Source organism: Phasianus colchicus, chromosome 1 (genome assembly GCF_987193195.1).
Source record: "Phasianus colchicus chromosome 1, bPhaCol1.hap1.1, whole genome shotgun sequence".
NCBI classification, from domain to species: domain Eukaryota; kingdom Metazoa; phylum Chordata; class Aves; order Galliformes; family Phasianidae; genus Phasianus; species Phasianus colchicus.
The window spans coordinates 168863594-168884170 of record NC_143436.1 but is presented as its reverse complement, the minus strand read 5'-3'; the positions used below and the strand labels follow the sequence as shown (position 1 = coordinate 168884170).

The 20577-nt window shown below is 38.6% G+C and overlaps 2 protein-coding genes across 2 annotated transcripts in view; one reads left to right on the top strand and one right to left on the bottom strand.

Annotated features, from left to right (window-relative positions):
* GTF2F2 (general transcription factor IIF subunit 2) overlaps window positions 1–20577 on the bottom strand; it is an 89637-nt gene that overhangs the window by 52668 nt on the left and 16392 nt on the right. The window contains exon 5 of the mRNA XM_031615610.2: window positions 19894–19932. Within this exon, the coding sequence (XP_031471470.2) occupies window positions 19894–19932 (39 nt within the window). The remainder of the gene's footprint in view (window positions 1–19893; window positions 19933–20577) is intronic.
* Window positions 5615–10391, top strand: KCTD4 (potassium channel tetramerization domain containing 4). The gene has a single exon (XM_031615756.2). The coding sequence runs from the start codon at window positions 6626–6628 to the stop codon at window positions 7397–7399; it is 774 nt and encodes a 257-aa protein (XP_031471616.1). The 5' UTR covers window positions 5615–6625; the 3' UTR covers window positions 7400–10391.

Below are 20577 nucleotides of genomic sequence, written 5' to 3'. Positions count from 1 at the left end.
CTCTTGCTAATCCTAGGGAAAGCCCTTCAAACTACAGCCCAAGTGACTTCTTACTGATAATTACTTTCTGATAACTGTCAGCTAGTTTTTAATCTTATTTCATGTTGCTAATTTATATTTTAGACAAAAATCAGAATGTCACAAGACTCTAAATTATGTGCAATATGAGATATTAAGCACGCTGCAAACATGTTGTTACTTTATCAAGCACATTTGCAATCCCCCAAATAACAAATTAGGTTTGTTTGACTAGAAAACCTTCACATAAAGCCACATTTGCTAGTAGCCATCACATTTCTGTTTACTTCTACCCACTGAATTCTGTGACTATTTTTCCATTAGTTTGTATGGCACACGGTTACTCATCTGAACCACCCAGCCCAGCTGTCTGAACACTGACACTGCACTATCGATCTCTGCACAAAACCCTTACTGAATTTTGAAACTAATCTTCTGTTTTAAGAATTGCTATCAGTGAATTTAAAAAGTTCCCCATACCAACTAGTTAGGAAATAAAGTTGCTGGAACCTACTAGTTAAGCACGATTATCTTTAATAGTATCTTTTGATTTAATTCTTCAGTAATATCCCCTCTTAATTACCTGGACTTGGTTTTTAATGATCCCAAGGGTGAAATTCCCAGTACCAGGCTGACAGCAGTGTCTGAGAACACCTTACAGCTAACCCAGCCTGGTGTCACATTCCATTTGCTACCCAGAAGCTGAGGTTTGTGTCCCATTTTCCCTGGACTCTCCTGGGATTTTAAATCATCCAGAGAGGCCATCAGAATAAATCTGCAGAGATGCATGTAAACTTCCAAATGCAAGAATGCAGCAGGGAAACAGTTCTTACTCTCTTCACAACCTAATTAGCCTTAAATCACCGAACAATGCTTGCTATCTTCAGAAACCTGAACCTCTTCTCACCTGTTGCAGGGCCAAAGCTGCAATGAAAAGACATTCAAAGTGTCACGTCTGCCTTGACACTTCCATAGTACAGTCACATCAACCTAGAACCCAAAGGAGGAATAAAGCATGAAAGCAGAAATTCCCCATTAAAAAAACCTACATAAAATAAACCAGCCAGTACAACATGAGTGAGCTAGTACCTGGAAGATCAGCTAAGATTAGATGGGAAAAAAGATGTCTCCCCAGGTGTTTGACACCATCAGTGACCACAAACAGGGTCAGCACAGCACCAGATAGGCTGCTCCACACGATCCCAATGTGCAGCATCAGCCACCAGATGCACTCATGCCTCTACCTGAGCATCCCTATGTTAACCCATAAAGAAATTTCAGCTGCTGACTCCTTCAAAGAAATGACAGGGAGATGTCGGTTCCAGCTTCAAATTTTGCTGATGATCACCATCAAAATGCAGTTAAAGTGCTTAAGGCAGTCTTAGTAAACAGGCACCGGGGAAATTTACTGGAACTGTGCAGAAGATGTTTTGATAGATTTTTTTTTTTGAGAGAAAAGGAGACAAGGAGCCACAGAGAAAGACAGGCTGGCCTGGAGATTTTAACGTGTTCATTTCTTAGTCTGACTGCACCTATCTCTAAGTTCCAGCACCCAGAGCTTGTTAGACTTGTGACTGCTAGGTTGAAGAGCTGCGTATGAAAATTTCCTGTCCACCCAGGCACTTACGTATTTTCCACCTCCATTAAGCTTAACAGGCCATGTTTTCTCAAATCTTCTAGTAGGCTTATTTTTCAGTTTCTTAACTGGCCTGAGAAAGGTGAGCTCATTAATATCTGTTCCTTGATGATACATAGGGAAGGAACCAGAGCTTGCTGTGCACTGCCCACAGTGATGACCTCACTTCAGTTGTTCATGATGCATTCAGTACACACAGGACAATACCACAGTCCTTCTCCTTCCACAAACATATGGACCACAAGCCCTGACTACGCTGTGTTTCTTCTCAGAAAGGGCTGTAAGGCATTGGAACAGGATGCTAAGAAGCGCATAGATATGGCACTTAAGAGACATGGATTTGGGGCATGGTGGTGATGGGTTGACAGTTGAACTACATGCTCTTAGAGGTATTTTCCAACCTTAATGAATCTATGATTCCTAAGCATATAAACTTTATATTTAGCCATATTAAAATATTGTCTTAACCAAGTATCCAAACGATTCTCCATCAGAAATAACAGAATCACAGAAACACCAAGGTTGGAAAAGACCTACAAGACCATCCAGCCCAACCATCCACCCATCACCAATAGTTCTCACTAAACCATGTCCCCCAACACAAAATCCAAATGTTCCTTGAACACCTCCAGGGTCGGTGACTCCACCACCTCCCTGGGCAGCCCATCCCAGTGCCTGACCACTCTTTTAAAGAAGTAGTATTTCCTAATGTCCAGCCTAAATCTCCCGTGGTGCAGCTTGAAGCCATTCCCTCTAGTCCTATCACCAGTTACACGAGAGAAGAGGCCGACCCCCAGCTCACTACAACCTCCCTTCAGGTAGTTGTAGAGAGCAATAAGGTCTCCCCTGAGCCTCCTCTTCTCCAAATGTCTCCTTGTCTACTACACTTTCAGCCTGTATCATCTCCAGACTTCAGCAGTAACTATCTCCTTGATCACTGCTTGAGAACAAAAAACCAGATCACATCACTGTATAGGTGATAATCCTCTGCTTAATATTTACCAGTTTGAAACCTGGCAGACAATTTTTGTATTTTATATAGTTTTATAATCTATATAATTTTTGCATTTTGACAAACAGTATCTACTTAAAGGGGAAAAAAAAAAAAAAAAAAAGCATCATCTGCTTTGCTGAACAAATTACAACCAAAAACAGGAAAGAACATTTGGCACAGTCTATTTTGCCTACACTCACATAGACCAGTATCATATCTTTTTCCCTTAATTTTGAACTGATTGATTTCCAAGTCAGATGTTTATTGTTTTTCATACAGTCACTTTTTGTTTGGGTCATACAATTTACCTTTTGAATGCTGGCATAGCATTTGTTTTTTCAGTCTTGCAGTGCTCAAAAGTTACTGAAAAATATCAACAGTAACTGTTGGTAAAATTTCATAAACAAAACTCTTGAATGTTCAGACTTTCTTATTTGAAGTTCTTCACTTTTAATTAGTGTGTAGAGCTTGTCTTCAATAGCCATTAATCAACATCTCACAAATATTTATTGGGATGAGAATGGCTATGCTGCTATTACTGTCAGACAGTAACTACTGAATGGTTTAATTGTCCCAACAACCTGGCCAGCTTTCTGTGTTATAACATTAAATACCTAATACATTTCCTCAATAACCCAAACAGATTCTATTAGTGTGGCTTCCTAACACGTTTCAAAAATTCTCCACCTCTTTTAGCTGTAGATTTCCCCTGTTATCATTTTGTACTGAAATAAAATTAGCTGCTTTCTGTAACCCAAGACAATTTCACTGATAACAGACTCTCAGTGAAACTGATGCTGTTCAGATGCATAAGATGAAGCCTTGGTAAAGCATTGGTTTTTCAGAGGTGTGCTCCAGCACCGAATCCTCAGCTCTAAGGCATGCTCAAGCTCCACCAGGTGCTGCTTCCTGATCAGCAATCAGGAAAAAGATGGAGGCTGAAGAGGAGGAAGGTTTTTTCCACAAAGAAGCACATCAGTCAGAATGAGGGATAGCTCCCTAGTTCTATTATCCTCAGCTCTGCTTCCCTTGTAGCTGACATTCCAGAACTGCATTTTTACCATCTCTAGGACAGTGTCTGAGAAGAAACTGGATAGTTGTAGGGCGACAGTGCCACCCAAATGGTCAGTTTCAGCAACCAAGTGACACACTAGCAGCCTGGAAAGCAATGGTTACTTCAGGACAGCTAGCTACCAACATCAGCAAGCACATTTCAGTTGTACAGAGCACAGACAGAGGCAGCTCACCTGTGGCATGGGATAGCATTCAGCACCAAGTTGTTCAGTCCAAGTGGAAAGCAGAAAGGACTGAGACACAGAGTGCAGTTCCCTTCACTCCCAATACACCACACAGACTGTGAGAGCAGAAAACTGGGCAAAATCTCTAGATTTGCATACAAGTAGCCTACCTTTACCAGAATGGACTTCAGGACAATCTTCTAGAGGAAGGGAAAAGGGAATCTAGTTCTTCTGGCGTACACTAAGCTATGTGAAGCAACTGAAATATCTTCCACTTCACTAAATCTACAGGTATTGCAACAGTACATGCATCATCGAGTGTATGCAAAGAATGAGGGCTATTTGGAAAAGAAATCTTACAGTAGATCGCAGGAAGTGGAAAGTTGTCACAAAGATGTGCCAGCCTCAAATTCTGTATTACAGACAACTGTCAGCTGCAGTGACGTAAAGCTGCATGGGTCTGTCACAAGTAAAATTTTAATTAACTCTAAATGTTTCAAGCCTCAAAGGTTTAAATGCATATATTCACGATCTTCACAGTCTATTTGCCACATCAAATAGATTTTGAAAATTTTATCATATGGACCACTAAAATGATTAGCGTGATCTTTCAAAGAATATGTACTTGTTCAGGAAAGTGGAAAATTTTAACTCTAAGTATCAAAATATTCAGAAGATTACAAACATGGAAAATCAAAAGAGCAAATACTGTTCTGTAACTGCTGCCTCTTAAAATGTACAGAGTTCAGCTTGCTGTGAAAAAACTCCTATCCTTTACAAACCTCAGCTTCTTGGAAATCCCTGCTTAATTCTGCCAGGACATTACTTGTTCAGCTTCAAAGTGTTTCAACAACACCATGCAAGACAAAAGCACTGCAGAAATCGTTCTCTTAGGAGCCACTAAATCTATATTTAACACTAAAGTTATATACGATGTAAGCACATTGGCTGAATTTTTCATCACTGGATAATAAATTAAATTTGAACGGAAATCTCTTGCAGTGGCCAAAAAAAAAAAAAAAATTAAACTGTTCCTGCCTTTCATTTTCTTGATTATTCACTCAATAATTGTGAATGGAGTTGATTTGGGGAAAAGAAGTTGAAATGTTTAAAGATCAGAAAGTGGTTGAAATCTCTGACTGAAGTAATGCTAAACATTTCAATGGTCTCAAAGAGTTAACATTAAAACCATGATTAATTCCTGATAAAAAAAAATCTAATGAATAATATCTCTTTAATATACCACACTCAGCAGCAGAAAAAAAAAAAAAGAGTATCAGTGGTAGGGATACCCTGGCAAGGCTGAAAAGCAAATTTTAAAAGTGCATTTATTTCTACTAGGTTTAATTACCAATTAATAAAATATTATAGTGACGATTCCACAGTATCAATAAACAGCCTTAGAGACAGCGAGAACAGTATTAGTAATATCTTTAGAAACAGAGCAGGCAAATTCACAGAAGGATCATCTGACTTTCTGTTGTTTATTGGGCAAAGCAGGAGGCATCTACCTGTACAAGTGAAAAACTCAGCTGGACAAAGATGGGCTCTGCTCCCCCTGCCCAGCCTAACATAGTGCTCACTGCTCACACTGCCCTGGATGCACACACAGTGCCTCCCACCCTCCCGTTCCCCCTGGCCCCAGGAAATGTACAGGCAGATGTGTGCGGAGCCTTCCCCTCCCTGCTTAAAGGGGAAACCTTTTCTAAAAGGAGCCCAAAAGCCAACCTCAGTGCAGCTTCACAGAGAGAAGACAGCCATTTGATTGTAGCATGCTCTGCCGCTGCCGCCGCTGCTCCCCCAGTACACAAGTGTTGCTAAGCTGTAATGTTATGTGATGTTCAGCACGCTGCCTGTGAGCACACTAACCCTTTGTTCCACGGCTGTTGTAGCAGCCGTTGTTGCTGCTGAAAAAGAAGGAATTCATGCTACTTAGTGACTTAAGAAACACCATGCACATGAACAGCAAACCGCTCTCCTTTCCAAAACAGTTTTTATCTATGGCACAGATAAAGCCAAACCTCATTAGGCTGCAGTGCTTGCATTGGTGCGGATGCTTCCATCAGCTGAAAATGGAAGCTTTCATCACAAACTTAAACTCACCAGACTGACAAGTCTTCAGCATCACTTCCAAAGTAACAGTATGAAACCATCTCAGTGCCACACACACGTCTTATATGTGAGGAATAACCACAACTGATACCTCTCTGTGTGCCACTAGGGATGCCTTCACTTTCAGTGCTGCCCTGCTGTATGATCAGGTACCACAGATAATACAAGGAAAACGTGAAAAAAAAAGCTCCGTGCAAACTGAGATCCTTGCACCGTAAATGTTTAACTCCAGAAGCATTACACACAATTTGGCCAGCTGATACTACAAACACATTGCAAAGCATTAAAAACAAGGTGCCCTTTAGAACAGCATTACTCATTTCTGTGCGGAACTCTCAAAACTCTGTAAACTTCCTAGGTGTAAGGACAGAGAGAGAAGTGGTTTTTATCCCCTCCTTCCCTCACACAGTTAAATGCAAATTCCCTCTACAGTCATATTCCTGCCATCTCCCTGCATACACAGCTGATACGCCACCTACTGCAAAACCCAGCTGACAGCCGGAGCAATGCTAGCAGCATTTCCATTCCAACATCGTGCCTGAGCTGAAGAAAGGTGCTCTTAAATAAAAATTTCTCTCTTTTCAAGCTGACAAGAACAAAGCAAGATCGCTGTGCTTCGCTTCGAGAATGGAGAGAAAATCAAACAGAAGAGCAAAGGAATCTGAAGAAAGCCACAGCAACTTCGAGGGCTCTGAGCAAGACAAGGACTATAAAACGTCTCTGATTACTCTGAATGTTGGTGGCTATCTGTACATCACACAAAAACAAACACTAACCAAGTACCCAGATTCTTTCCTCGAAGGTATCATCAACGGAAAAATAATGTGCCCGTTTGATGCAGACGGACATTACTTCATAGACAGAGATGGACTCCTGTTCAGACACATTCTGAACTTCCTACGAAATGGAGAACTTCTGCTACCGGAAGGGTTTCGAGAAAATCAACTTCTGGCACACGAAGCAGATTTCTTTCAGCTGAAGGTCTTATCGGATGCAGTGAAATCGAGGTGGGAGAAGGAGCAGCTCGCATCTCGAGAGACCACTTTCCTGGAAATAACTGACAGCCACGACCGCTCGCAGGGGCTCCGGATCTTTTGTAACGCTCCTGATTTCATAGCAAAAATAAAATCCCGAATCGTACTGGTGTCTAAAAGCAGGCTGGATGGATTTCCAGAGGAGTTTTCAGTCTCTTCGAATATCATTCAATTCAAATACTTCATAAAGTCTGAAAATGGTACACGACTTGTGCTGAAGGAGGACAACACCTTCGTCTGCACCCTGGAAACTCTTAAGTTTGAGGCAATTATGATGGCTTTAAAATGCGGATTCAGACTGCTGACCAGCCTGGATTGTTCCAAAGGATCTATTGTTCACAGCGATGCACTTCATTTTATCAAGTAATTACAAAGGCAGAGGAAACAAGCATGCAGTCGGCAGACCTCCTTTAACGGCAGCGTCCTGGCATCACAGATCTCCTATCTAACCAGCCCTGTACCACACAGCTCGGCTGCTAATCAGTTAATGTGAGCTAATGGTATGTAAATCTCGTAACGACATCCATCTCCGGCTTATTCGAGCTGAATGAAATTTTTATTAAATTCAGGCATCAAATTTATCTGCTAACCACTGTAAACAGAGACCGAATGCTTTCTGGTATTTGTACTATGTTTTTTTCATGCTGTCTTTCAACCGGGAAGTCTCGCTGAATTTCTGTGTACTTGTATGACTAACACGCACACACCTAACTGCTCTGCTGAGCAGCACGGAGACTATTCTCATACAACAGGCAGGCTCACAGTATGTTCTGCTCCTCGTGAATTCAGAATGGGTTTTAACTGGAATAAATGTTTTTAAATGTTCCTCAGTGTTGATGCTAATTTGTTGTTATGCTGAATTTGCAAAAAAAAAAAAAACAAAAAAAACCAACAACGTGGTATTGAGAGAGGGTTTTAAAATTAATCTGCTTCATTCTAAAGTTAAACAACTGTCTTCAAAAGAAATGTACAGCTGTGCTACTACATTAATAGCAACTGCTAAGGACAAATCAGCCAACCAGTAATGCTGGGGGGTCAGTTCTATTATGGGAAATGAGTTGACTCTGCAGAGAATGTTACATTTTTCTGCATATATCTATTTATCAGATGGCTAATAAAAATGTTTGGCATAAAATTTCATGTAACAGGTTTCCAACAATTTCGTGTAACGGGTTTCCAACCTCCTACAATGCTGAAGTCACTATTTTCCACTAATCACTGGTGATCATAAAGACAGGCAATTAGCAGAGCCCCTGCTCTGCACAACAGCTTATCGAAAGCAGGTAGTAGTATTAGTTTTGAATAGATCACCTGTAGTATCAATATAAGTGATGGAATAAATACCTTCTTTCTCCTCATCTGCAGTTTATTAAATCTTCCCATTTGTATTTTAAACAAAGTTTATAAAGCAGTCACTCCACAAAAGCCAAATGAAAAATCATCACACAACGCAAATGGAAGCTGCACAAACTCTGAGCTTAAGTTTTGACAGTCAGTGAACTCCACCATCACCAACAGCTCAAATGAACCCAAAACTCAAGTGAAATGCTATTAAAGAAAGCAAACCCAGCCAAGTGGTTTCTTAGCTTTCCCAGACTATCTCTTTTGTACAGAAAAAAGAAAGCAAATATTAAGAATGCACAAAGAAAATGCAGTGTAATCCATGCTAAAGTGACAACTGAGGAGAACAGACAATATCTGATAGGATGAGAACAGGCTTTTTTTGGATTTTAGAGGGAATAAATCCATCTTCAGTAACAGTGACCAGGAATACAATGGCATACAACAACTCCCTCCTTACCCTCCAATGTCAAACTCTGTTCATTATAACATACAACGGCTGCTGGTATCAGAGTCCCCACAGACGAACTCACAGAGGGAGACCAGACAGAAGTGACTGAACAATAACCTACTATGATTTTATCTAGTGGGAAAATCCAGGGTCTCCAGAATACCTCTTTAGAACAAACCCTCGGGCTAGAAACTACAAACTTTTCTGTCCTCCCTATATTAAAAACATAATGATTAAAAAAGATGTAGCTTTAAATGGAACTTTCCCAAACTGTCTAAAATTTGCATCACTGTAAATTTCAGGCATGCAAGTTTGTGTGTCTCAGAACTGACCCACGTTTGTCCAAATGCATTAACCATCCACAAAAGATATACAGTAAAATGTAATTTCTTACATATGAACCACTTTTACACTTTTAGGCCATTTCAGCTAGAATACTATCACTGTGTATGTGTCTGAATCCCTCCTTCACCGCCACAATTGTCAGAAATCCTCACTAATCTCTAATCTTATACTTTAAACTATCTCCAGAACTTCTGTGGAAAGTAAATGCAATAGCTCACCTGAAACACATTCAAATTCCTGCTGATCTGCTAGGACAAGTACTAGAAATACCCTCACACAGAACGACTGTATGAAACGTCATTTGTAGACACACTTCTTCACATGAGCAAAAAAATAAAAGCGCTGAGACAATCTAACCAAGCTGCTTCAATAATTTACAGGTTTTAAAGGCTGCTCTCGGTGCTGTCAAATACACAGCCTGTATAAGCACAAAGCCTGGAGAATTTGTTCCTCAGATGTCGCATCACCCATTTTCACTTAAATGCTTTTGGTTGTAACCTTCAGCTAGAATTAATCTTTGGTTGGGATTTAAAATGCTGGTCCAGTTGAGAAGAAGAAAAGAAAGAAATTAATTTTGATTCCAAACAATTCATAAAAATCTGCTGTTGTTGCTTGCCTTTCATTTGAGCTCTTTGGAACTGTTAGCACCATCATATCAGAAAGAAGCATCAGTTGTCCACCTCAGTAGAACTTCACTCATGAAAAACAAGCAGAGTTGGATGGCTCTGCATTTACTATGGAAAGTACTTTTGTCATGTAAGCTATTTACAAGTTGGTAATCATAGGTAACATTCAAACCACTTGAAATACCTTCTAAGAATATTTTGCAGCTATTCTTAAGAGTCTTACTGGAAAGCTTTTATTTGCCAGGCATCTGGTTCAGAGTACCTACATCCTTCTAATGTATGAAAACAAAAAAAGCTCTTAAACTATTTTTTGTTATTATTTTTGAAGTGAAAAATTACATAACTATGCGTACCTCTGATCAAATGTACCCACTCAGCTGTTGGAATCACAGAGCAGAAACAGAAGGAAGATGGGGATAACAAAATCATTGTCTTTCAGGTTCACATTGAACAAAACCCCAAATACACTAAAGTATACAGTTACCATTGCACTGTATGTTTCCTTTTTACTCCATAAGTAAATTTAATAAAATGAAAATACATTTTGCATATGTTCACTCAGGTGGGTGCCTGCGTTCCTATGGCTGTGTCAGAAAAGACAGTGAGTTTTTCTTTTTCTGTCTTGCCTTTACAATTGGAAATTGTATACTTAAGGATACTACAACAAAAATAAATATAAATAAATCACAAAATCAAGTGCTCAGGTCAGAAATACTAACAGCTATTTTAACAGTATTGCTTTGAATATAATTTACATGCAAGTACTTCTGTACCTCTTTCACTAAGAATTACTTATCAGTATTAAAACCTACAAGAATCATGAAAGAAATGTGTGGATTACCCTCAATTGCAATTCAAAGGTAGGAGTAAAAAGTAACTTCCTCTTCCCCTAGGGGGCACTTTGCCTGCTCTTGCTCTATGTCAACTCCACCTGCCTTTTTTGGGCAAGAGAAAGGGCCATCCAGCAGACAATTCAGTAGCAAAGGAGGGAGCTGAAAGCAGGACTGATCAACACGCACTGCAGAAAGAATATTCTGGCCCCTGTAAACTCCCTGAATGACTGCTCATTAAGTACATTTATATATTGACCAAAACACCCATTGTACTGCTTCCTCCCACACTTGCATGTGCCTATTTTCCATCAGCTACGGAGAAAGCAATGGCAGTTTTATCACACTTGGCAGTATGTTGTTATAGTTATCACCAATTCAGTTTATTTCTATACAGGGCAAAACCTAAGAGTGGCTGCATTACGTCAGATTAAGGTCTGTCTTTCCCAGTATCCCGTGGTGACTGTGAACTCTATTTCCATCCTTCAGTCCTTCGTATCTTTTGGCAGGATCGCCATTACTGATCCTCTGACTTGCATATCCTTCCCTACCTTGTTTTCCCTCCAGTATCACACAGCTAATTTTTATTTTTCCCTTATGCCACTCATCTTCTTCATTAGAGGGGCTGTGGGGCTTTTTTAAGGATGAGCATCAGCCTCACTGTAAGAGGAGAAATCAGTAAAGACAGTAGTCAAAAGCAGATGCCCAGGAAAGAATGTAGGAAGCAGACAAACATGTATGATGCTACCCTGAAGTATTCCCTCAGACTCCAATCACTTACTACCAATGATCTCTAGAGCCAAAGGTGGCTTTGAGAGGTGGCCTCGATGCTAGGAAATAGGGCTCTGCATCAAGGTCAAATTATAGTTCTCATCTCAGTCATTACTGCCTACCCACTGATCAGTGTTCAGCATCCTAATTGCACTACTGACATTTTCACATACTTACGTCATATTTTTAACTGTATCTTTGCATTCATACTTACTATGACTGTGTAAGTGACAATTGGCTACTTCTTTTCTAAGGTAGTTAATACTTATTTAGACCCTCAAGGGAGAAACATTACATCATTTGCAGCAATCAGTGACACTGTTGTTTTCACTTCCTTCTTACAAGCATTGCAAGGCTTCCATTCTATGAGATGGGAAGGTCTGAAGAAACATAAGCTCTCTACCTCTCTCCCCATTAGCATACAGGCAGAATAAGGGCATGCAATGAATATTATAATTTAACAATGGAAGTGTCTCATTAATTACTTTATTTGGGTAGAAAGGTCGCGTTGCCCTAATTCTGTCAACTAATGAATCAGGATGAGTGATGGGGGCACGAGTCAACTTGGGTTTATGACAAAATAAATATTATTTTCTTAGACTAGAATTAATTCATCTTTGCTAGATAGCTATTATCCAACCTCAATCTTGTCTCCTGTCTTAATATGTGGCAGAAATTCTTAGACTGACAGGAAAATGACTACTAGTTAACAAAATACAAGCATTTTCACATGAAGAGACAGGTTTGCATATTTTATTCAGTTGAAACAAAGCCATCATTAAAGTACAACAAATTTCAGATCAGAAAATATGATGGTTTCCAATTAATTTTGAAATTGATGTTCCGAAAGCGCTATGCAAGAGTATATCACACAGAGCACTTTCTCAAAACACTGCCTTCATAAATCATCATTCAAAGTAAAATGCCAGAAAATAAGAAACCCTGCAAGAACTCAAGACCGTAGGAGGGAGATGTACGATGGCACCAGAGCAAGCATTCTGAAAGAAATTGCATAATATTCTGCAGAACCAGACAGTTGATTTCTCTTCCTAAAAATGTGTGTAGTAGGAGTGCCACAGCTAAAGCAACAGTCTACAAAAAAACTGTTTCTATCTGCACTGGTAACAGCTTAACATCATTGCCATTACCATATAGCACCACATTTGTTCATTTTAAGCTTCTGAAAAGAATACTGCCCTGCTGCTTCAGAAAGAAAAATGTTCAAGAAAATGTTCAAGAATTATACCTGTAAACATCAGCTACTCATTTAAAACATTATTACATGATGGCATGCAAGCTCAACACAGTTACTGTTTGAAAAGCAAGTAATTAGAAGATGATTTTAAAAATCAAGTCATTCTAAAGGACTGTAAAGTTCTGATAATGCTAAAAATAAGTACAGTATTGCCTTGGTGACTGGTGTTAAATAATTTGGGGAAACATTACATAGGTTAGTGGAAATGAGACCAACTACACCAAGGAGAAGAGAAGTCAGATTTTAAAACCCGAGGCTGCTTCTTAGAGAAAACTCAAGCTCCAGGAAAACAGGGATCCAAGAGGCTTGCTAGAACTTGTAGTGCCAGACTGTCCAAGCAGAGAGGAGGGGGTGGTGCAGTGAGCCAGCTCACAATCCCTGAGCACCAAGGATGAGCAGGGCAAAAGGACTCTGAGAGTGACTTTAAGCCTGGGGCCTTGGGTTGATGATGAGGCACAGCTGCACAGAGTGTAACAGTGAGACTGGACAACACAAGTTTATGGTCTAATCATCTCCAAACTACTGCTACCACAACCAACTTTTGGTTTTTGATAAGTCATGTTTCAGAAAGACTTTTTTTTTTTTTTTCTGCAGCAGCAGCAGAAATAAGAGGAATGGAAAGATTCAATTTTTTACTTGTTAACAGAAAAATATCAAGCTATAAAGCTACTCCTGCAGCTCCACAGCAAGCTACTTGCTAATTCAAAGGAGGTTCTTGATTTTGTACCATAGTGAACAGATGAATAAAAAAAAGAACAGGTCAGACGTGGGTACAGACTCTCTCAATTAACAAGAAAAAATTAAGCAAACAAACTAGCAATGAACAGCCTAAGCATCAAAAAACATAAACAGAATATGCAACTGTACCACCAAACCCAGTCATTTTCTGCTTCTCTACTACGTAAGTAAAGTCTTCAGCAAGTACATGAGATAAAGCAGTATATTTTTTCAATGCTGAAACTGGTAATCTCGTAAAAAACAAATTAAAGCTTTTGCAAATCAGGCAGATAAGAATCACCTAAAGAGAGAAACGGGTACTCTCAGCTTCCTAGCTTTCCCAATACTAACTCAGCATCTCAGGCATTGCCAGTTCTTGTGCTATTTCCTATACATTTTCCAAAACGAGTAGAAACTCATATTCTTTCCCTACAGTTCAGAAACCTAACATATAGACTTCTTTATGCCTTCTTATACAATAATAAAAAAATCTATCTCTCTAATACTTTCTGCTGTGCATAATGATGATTTCTGGCTTGCACACAGATCACAGTGCAGAAATCCCAAGGACAACCTGCATGAGTAAGACAATATGTTGTAGCACAGCTACACACTGTTCCTTCTCCTGTTGGCAAGAAGCTGGGGCTGGAAAAGCCTTAGAGTTCAGGGAGAGCACCAAATCAGCTCTGCTAGACTGTTTCCAGACTCAGGAATACAGAAAGCTGAGGTCCTACTGCATGACAGCCTCCAGTATTCTCACATCCAATTGTAGCTAAGGTAGAGGTAAATAACTACAGACAGCCTTAGAACTGCTCTTGGCTTTGCCCTCAGAAGTCGCTCCCACGTTGAGCCTGTTCAGTCGCTTCAAGTGGTTAAGGCTTGAACTTGAAGGCACAAGTTGTGTGAAGCTTTTTTCTTCCTCACTATAAGTAAAGAGGGGGAAGAAAAAAACAACCAACAAAGAGTTTATCACAAGCACGTTGTTTAAAAATGCAGGCAGATGTGCTTACCATAAAACTAGACACGTAAGTTGCTCCAAAAGAAATGCCTCCTATTTATTTCTATGGAAACTACAACAGCTACAGTGAACATAACATTGTTTGATAGAATAAATTCTCAGCTACAAAACACTATTTTGTGACATAGTCCCTAATGTTAGCTAGGCACGTCTCCATAAACATTCAGCATGCACTGATGAATGTCAGTGGGTGCCATTTTTTCTGCATGGAGGAATTCACTGACATAGTTTTGTTTCATATGCACTTCCATATCAGACTTCATTTTGTCAGACTGCCTCTCTGCTGCCATCTGTCACATGGCAACAATCTGTAACAGAATACTGGTAGGAAGGTTGAACCCCTTCTGCCATACCACCAACATCCACCTCTGACGTCATGGGCCAATGTAATAAAACAGGAGGTATTACTTTCAAAGCAGCCTTCATCAATTGGAAAAAAACAAACAAAAAACTACAGTTTGAGAATAATATTACTGGGTCAGTTCAGCACCTTGCTTCCAACACAATGGGTGGATGCAGACATCCATGAAAATGCTTATGGACAGATTAATCATGTTGGATTCTCATCCTAGATATGCATCAAGCCACAGATGTCTTCTTAATCTCCAAAACTTTCAGTGGATATTCTTTTACATGTCTCTTTGGTTGTGAAAGCCTTTAACATAAAGTATCTTTACAAACACATCTGGCAAGGAATTCAGCAGCTTAGTTACATTTTGAGTGTAGAAACACTTCATGTTTGCTTTGAAACTGCTTTCTACTAGTTTTACATCCACTACATATCAGCCCTGTACTGGTCAAGGCAGCAAGCACTTGATCTCTCTCTGCCCCTTTGAACCACCTCCTAAAGCTTTAATTTAGTCCTGTAGCACTGCAAAGGACTGATGATGGAGTCCACGTGATGCGATCATGCTGGCAGGTACATGAACTCCAATAATCAGCAAAATTTCTCACAGGAGACAACAAACAACTTGTGGAGTCATGGTATGCAAGATCAGATGTGGCTGAAATTCCTGGGATTACCTGAGAGTCACAAAGAAAGACCAAAACCTCCAATACCAGCCAAAAGTTACTGCTCAGTGAAGTAATCCAACATAATGGACACTGGCACAGCTTGAAGGAGGGAATATGCTTGAGGCATTGACTCCCACTGTTTCATACTGGGTTCTGTTCTCAGAATAGAGACTGCACAATAAAATTATAGGTTTGTACTGAAAGCTGTGAAGTTCACTATATGTAAATTTTTTTAGTATTTTTTTTTTAATGAGTTTGAGACAAATTATAAATGCGACGAAAAGATGACTGCAGGCTAAACACATCAGGACTTCTAAGTCAAGAAGATAAATACTATAATATTCATACAGTATTCTAAGATACACAGACATTAAAGACAGTATTTATGCAAGTTTAAAAAAAAAAAAAACAAAACCCAGCTCCAATTAATATTAATCTACATTAAATCCATATCCTTTATGCTGTTCTACCACTTGGATATCCACAATATTTATTTTAGCCAGTATAATAGACTCTGACTAACTTGAAAGAGAAACGGTTGCCTCTCTGTGTATATTAACAGCAACAAATGGAGCCTCATTACTTATTGTGATTCCTGGAATACTACCAAGAAGCCTGTAATTTAAGTTTTATTGCATTTACCTGCCAAGAAAAAAAAAAAAAAAGTTACATTTCCAAGACAAAAACTGCTTCTTTGGCTTGAAAATGACAGATTCTGTAATTAAGTTATCTTCAATACTGAGGTTTCTGCTAGCATTTAAATAATTACTCCCTTACTCCTCCTGATGATCATTCTTCCCCTTACAGCTAAAGCTTTACTTCTGGAGTACAATTAATATATACCAACCACTTTCAAGTAGATTAAAATCAAATGTGCACGTAGCAGCTCCATATAGTTCTGCCATAATGTAAAAACTCTGTGTCCTTAACAAAAATACAGCCAGTGTACTGCATGCAGTTCAGCATTTAATAGAAGTACATACACTGAATTTGAAGTATTCCAATCAATACCTGATTTTTTTATGGCATCAAAAAATGGAACAAGTTATCATCATCTGCAGACAATTCAAATGTTACGTATTTGTGTCTGCAGTCAAACATGTATGTTCACAAGTGGCAAAATTTTAATACTAGGTTCATGTTCTATTGTCTGGAGCATCTCATAGTCCTCTTACCCAAAGTCCAATAAATGGTCCCAATGGTGCTTCTCCTTTCACTAGTAGGCTTTAGTATTACTCACTGGCAGGCACAGGGAAAGAGATGACTAACCTTGTCCTAAAACATGTTAAGTTCTGATGGCTGCTGTTTGCCATGACTTTATGTCAAACACTTTAAGAGATGAAATTTAAACACAACAAGAGTGCAACTGGTTTGAAGCGGGTTCAAGATCTAAATACATGTAATATTCCTTGATGTACGTGTCCTTGAAAAAAAATATGTACCTGGAGTTTGCATACACAGTTGACACACACACTTCCCTACAAAAGATTAGCTATGCTTTCCACATCATGTTCTCAAAGCCTCACTAATATAATCAGCTGCTGCCCATGCAACTTTAACACGCCTTCAAGAGGACAACACAAGAGAACACATTTCTTTACCATACCATGCCTAAAAGACTATATGTGCAAGGGACAGCAGCTTTGGGGTATTTCTACTTGGGGGCAGGTTGGAGGACAGATCACACTTTACCTGGCACAAATGCTTAGTTTTCACAGCTTCTGTCACTACTGACAGCTCTTAAAGGGAGGTGCAAGAAAATCTATAAGCCAACAAGATCTACATACATGTATTTGGGTTTAAATTACTTGCTCAGAAAACATATGATGTTGCTCAGCGTCATATAGGAATGAGCAGGACCAATTCTCATTTCTCTTTCCTTTAGCTGACATCTTACCTGTTATGTTCCTTTCACATTCAACAAAAACCTGGCTCCAGGCACTGAACAACAATGGCTGAATCCCTGAGCACTGCTGATCTCAAGTTATCAAACTGAATACATGAAAGGAGCTCAGATTTTTTTTTAGGTAAACTTGTTTGATGTTATACCTTAATTCCTTACTATTTTGGCTATAACCTTCATGTCATTCAAAGTTGAGACCAGTTACACGGGCTCAAAAACCAACAGGGATATTTACAGAAGTAAAATCAATGAGGGCCTACTAAATAAAATACCATCTGGGTATAATAAAATACTGCTGGGTCTGAATCTCTCTGACCTTAGATCATTAAAGACTGGGAGAAGCATTCCTAGGGAAGCACCACAATGCTGTTACGTTGTTCTTATCCTCTTCTCATGAATTTTTAGGCACCACTGAGGACAAGGTACTGGGTACATGATCTTTGCTCTGAACCAGTATTGTGTTGCCTCTCTATACAGTATTAGGAATTGTGGCAACACTGATCCAATGATAAATGTTACTACAAATATCATACGTAATGCTAATGATCTATAAAATAAGTTCTGAAGATTGACAGTATCCTCCTCAAGCAAAAATTTTGGTTAAAATCTTAAGGAGGTAAATCAAAGGATTTCCTTATATTATTTGTCTCGTTCACTTCCTTTATTTACTTTCTAGCTACAAATAATTTTTATTGCAGAAACATCTAAAAGTAGTCACATGGGTCTTGTTATGCTAAAATAATACACAAAAGTATACAAGGCATCATCTTTGCCTCAAAAGTACTTATTGTGGGACAAGATAAATTAGACTAGCAGTGAAATGGAGGACTCAAGAAGCTGAATTACTTGAAGGGTAGTTAGGGAAAGGTCATCTGAGTTCCATGACGCATTTGGAAAAAAAAAAAAGTAAATAAACAAATTCTAAACAAGTAAGTGTAACTGATGGCTAAGAGTCTTCCTTTAAATGCCATGGTCTAACCAATTACCAGCATTTAGTAACTGGATCCCCAACCAGCTTAATTCTATCACATGAGTTTGGCACTTTATCTTGTCAGTGTGTTTAAACAGTGCCCAGCATGCAGTTGCTCATTCTCCTTACTGATGCAACACAAGCAACTAAATATACACAGTCATCTTACACAACGTACCATGGACGAGGAGCTGGCAGAAAGAGTGAGATGCACACAATTATTCACATGAAAAGCCAGAACAAAACTGAACAAAATAACTGCAAAGCACAAACAAGCATGTATGCCTACGGCTACATAGAAATATCAGAGAAATGCAATGTAAGTATTAATATGCTGACTCATTTTAGAAGTGATCTCCTTTAAATGCAACCTCCCATGGCAGTGAGTCTCAGTGTTCAATACCAATCTCTAGAAAGTAGCCCTTCATAACCTTAGTCATATCACAATTCAGTTATAATTACAGTGATCAGGCTTTAACAAGTATCTGGAATAAATTGCAATTTATAAAACATGCAAGAAACAGACATCTTCATGCTACAGTGTACAAAAAAACATATTTCAGAAGATAATGTGAAAGACCATTAGCATTACGCTTACGTTTAGGAATTCCTTTTAAAAAGAAGGATGGGGGTTGTAAGACTCTTTCCAGTTCATCTACTGATTCTGCCATTCCTTATTATAAGTGTTGGTACAATTAAATCTGTATGCATCACAGGTAGTCCTACAAACACTAGCCATGTCTAGTTTCCCAGGATTGCAGGCTCCTTCTTACCCTGGCACTTATTTGCACTTGTATATTAATGATATTTCTGAAATCTCTTTCTTTCATGAAAGCAAAAAAGGGAATTTTTATTAAATGCTACTTGACACTAAGATTTTCATGCTGTCATGTACGTATCTGGCAATTTCAGTAATGTAAACCCAAAGGATTCAGCAGAAGTGAAGGGAGCTAGGACTGACCTCAAGAGAGTTCTGCTTGAGCTGCCAGGGAATTGCACTTGCACCTCTCCCTCTTATTCTTAGCTATTTTATGGAGCTGTCTTCTTCCTCCTTGCTGTAAATGAAGCCTGCAGAGACCAGCTTAGATTTCAAACAAAATCTTTTGATTCCTAAGCCTGCCTGATATCCTACCTAACAGAAGCATTTTACATAAGTGAACTAAGAATTTCTGACTCTTTCCAAGGAATTGATAAATCTTTCACAAGCATTAGAAAAATTGAATGAAGTACAACGCTAGAATGCCATAATTTAGACTAATTAGTCTATGTAATTAAAATCAAATAACACAAGATTTGGAAATCTACAAATTTTCCAACTGGGATGAAAGGAGCCAAGCTAAAAGACCTTAAAAAAAAAAATAGATAAGAAATACCAAATATAAATCTAAAATGATGTTCCATAAAACATTACATTTTTAATGTTCTCCTCCATAATTTTTTTTCTGTTTAAATAAAAATATTAATAATTTAAGCTTCTGGTTGCAGAATTTTATGATACGCTTCCCTACAAATATAACAGACCTTTCTTTTTTTTAGCTACCAATTTATTGGAAAGTAAAACTGAAAAGGCACAGTTGTAAGTCATTACTGCAGTGTTTCAAAGCAAGTGTCCACACTCACCATAGCTGCCACTTTCAGATTTTTCTTCTGGTTGGCTCTCTGGAAAAAAAACACAAAAGAACAAAATAGGAAATGTAACATTTCTGTATTGATAACTACAAAGTGGGCTGCAAAGGAAAGAAGGATAAATTATGATAAAATCACAGTTTTGAAGCTTATGTTTATCAATTTACTTTTTGAAGAAAAATTTGTCACACGGAGCAACAAAAAGTCTCTTTTAGTGCACTTGTAACTTGAATGAGATAACTCCATTACCCTCTCACTGAAATCTGCATAAATGAAGGTACCCAGTTATAGAAAGCCAGTGGTACGATCACGCTAAGAGAGAAACAATATCCATTTATCTCACCAGTCTCTGTAAATAAATGAATGTTGGTTTTTTATATTAAAATATAAATAAATTAAAATCTCTGAAAAGGAATACTCTTAATTAGCAGTAGGTACATTATAAACATGAACAACCTCCTCTCTAGCTTTCCTACAGCATTCTAGATAACACAGTAATTTATTTTTTCAGTCTTTCCAGCTTTTCATCACTGGCCCTCACATGATGGTATAGCCCAACTCCTTAGGTAAAAATATAAGTTTCAGATAAATCAGGAATGTGTACTGAGCCACAGAGAATCAAAGTATGAATGAAAGGAAAAGAAAAAAATGACATATGCTGTGGATAGCAAAAAGAAA

Bases quoted from the DNA above. Each gene is read 5' to 3' on its own strand.
- KCTD4 (XM_031615756.2), top strand. From the start codon at position 6,626: ATGGAGAGAAAATCAAACAGAAGAGCAAAGGAATCTGAAGAAAGCCAC.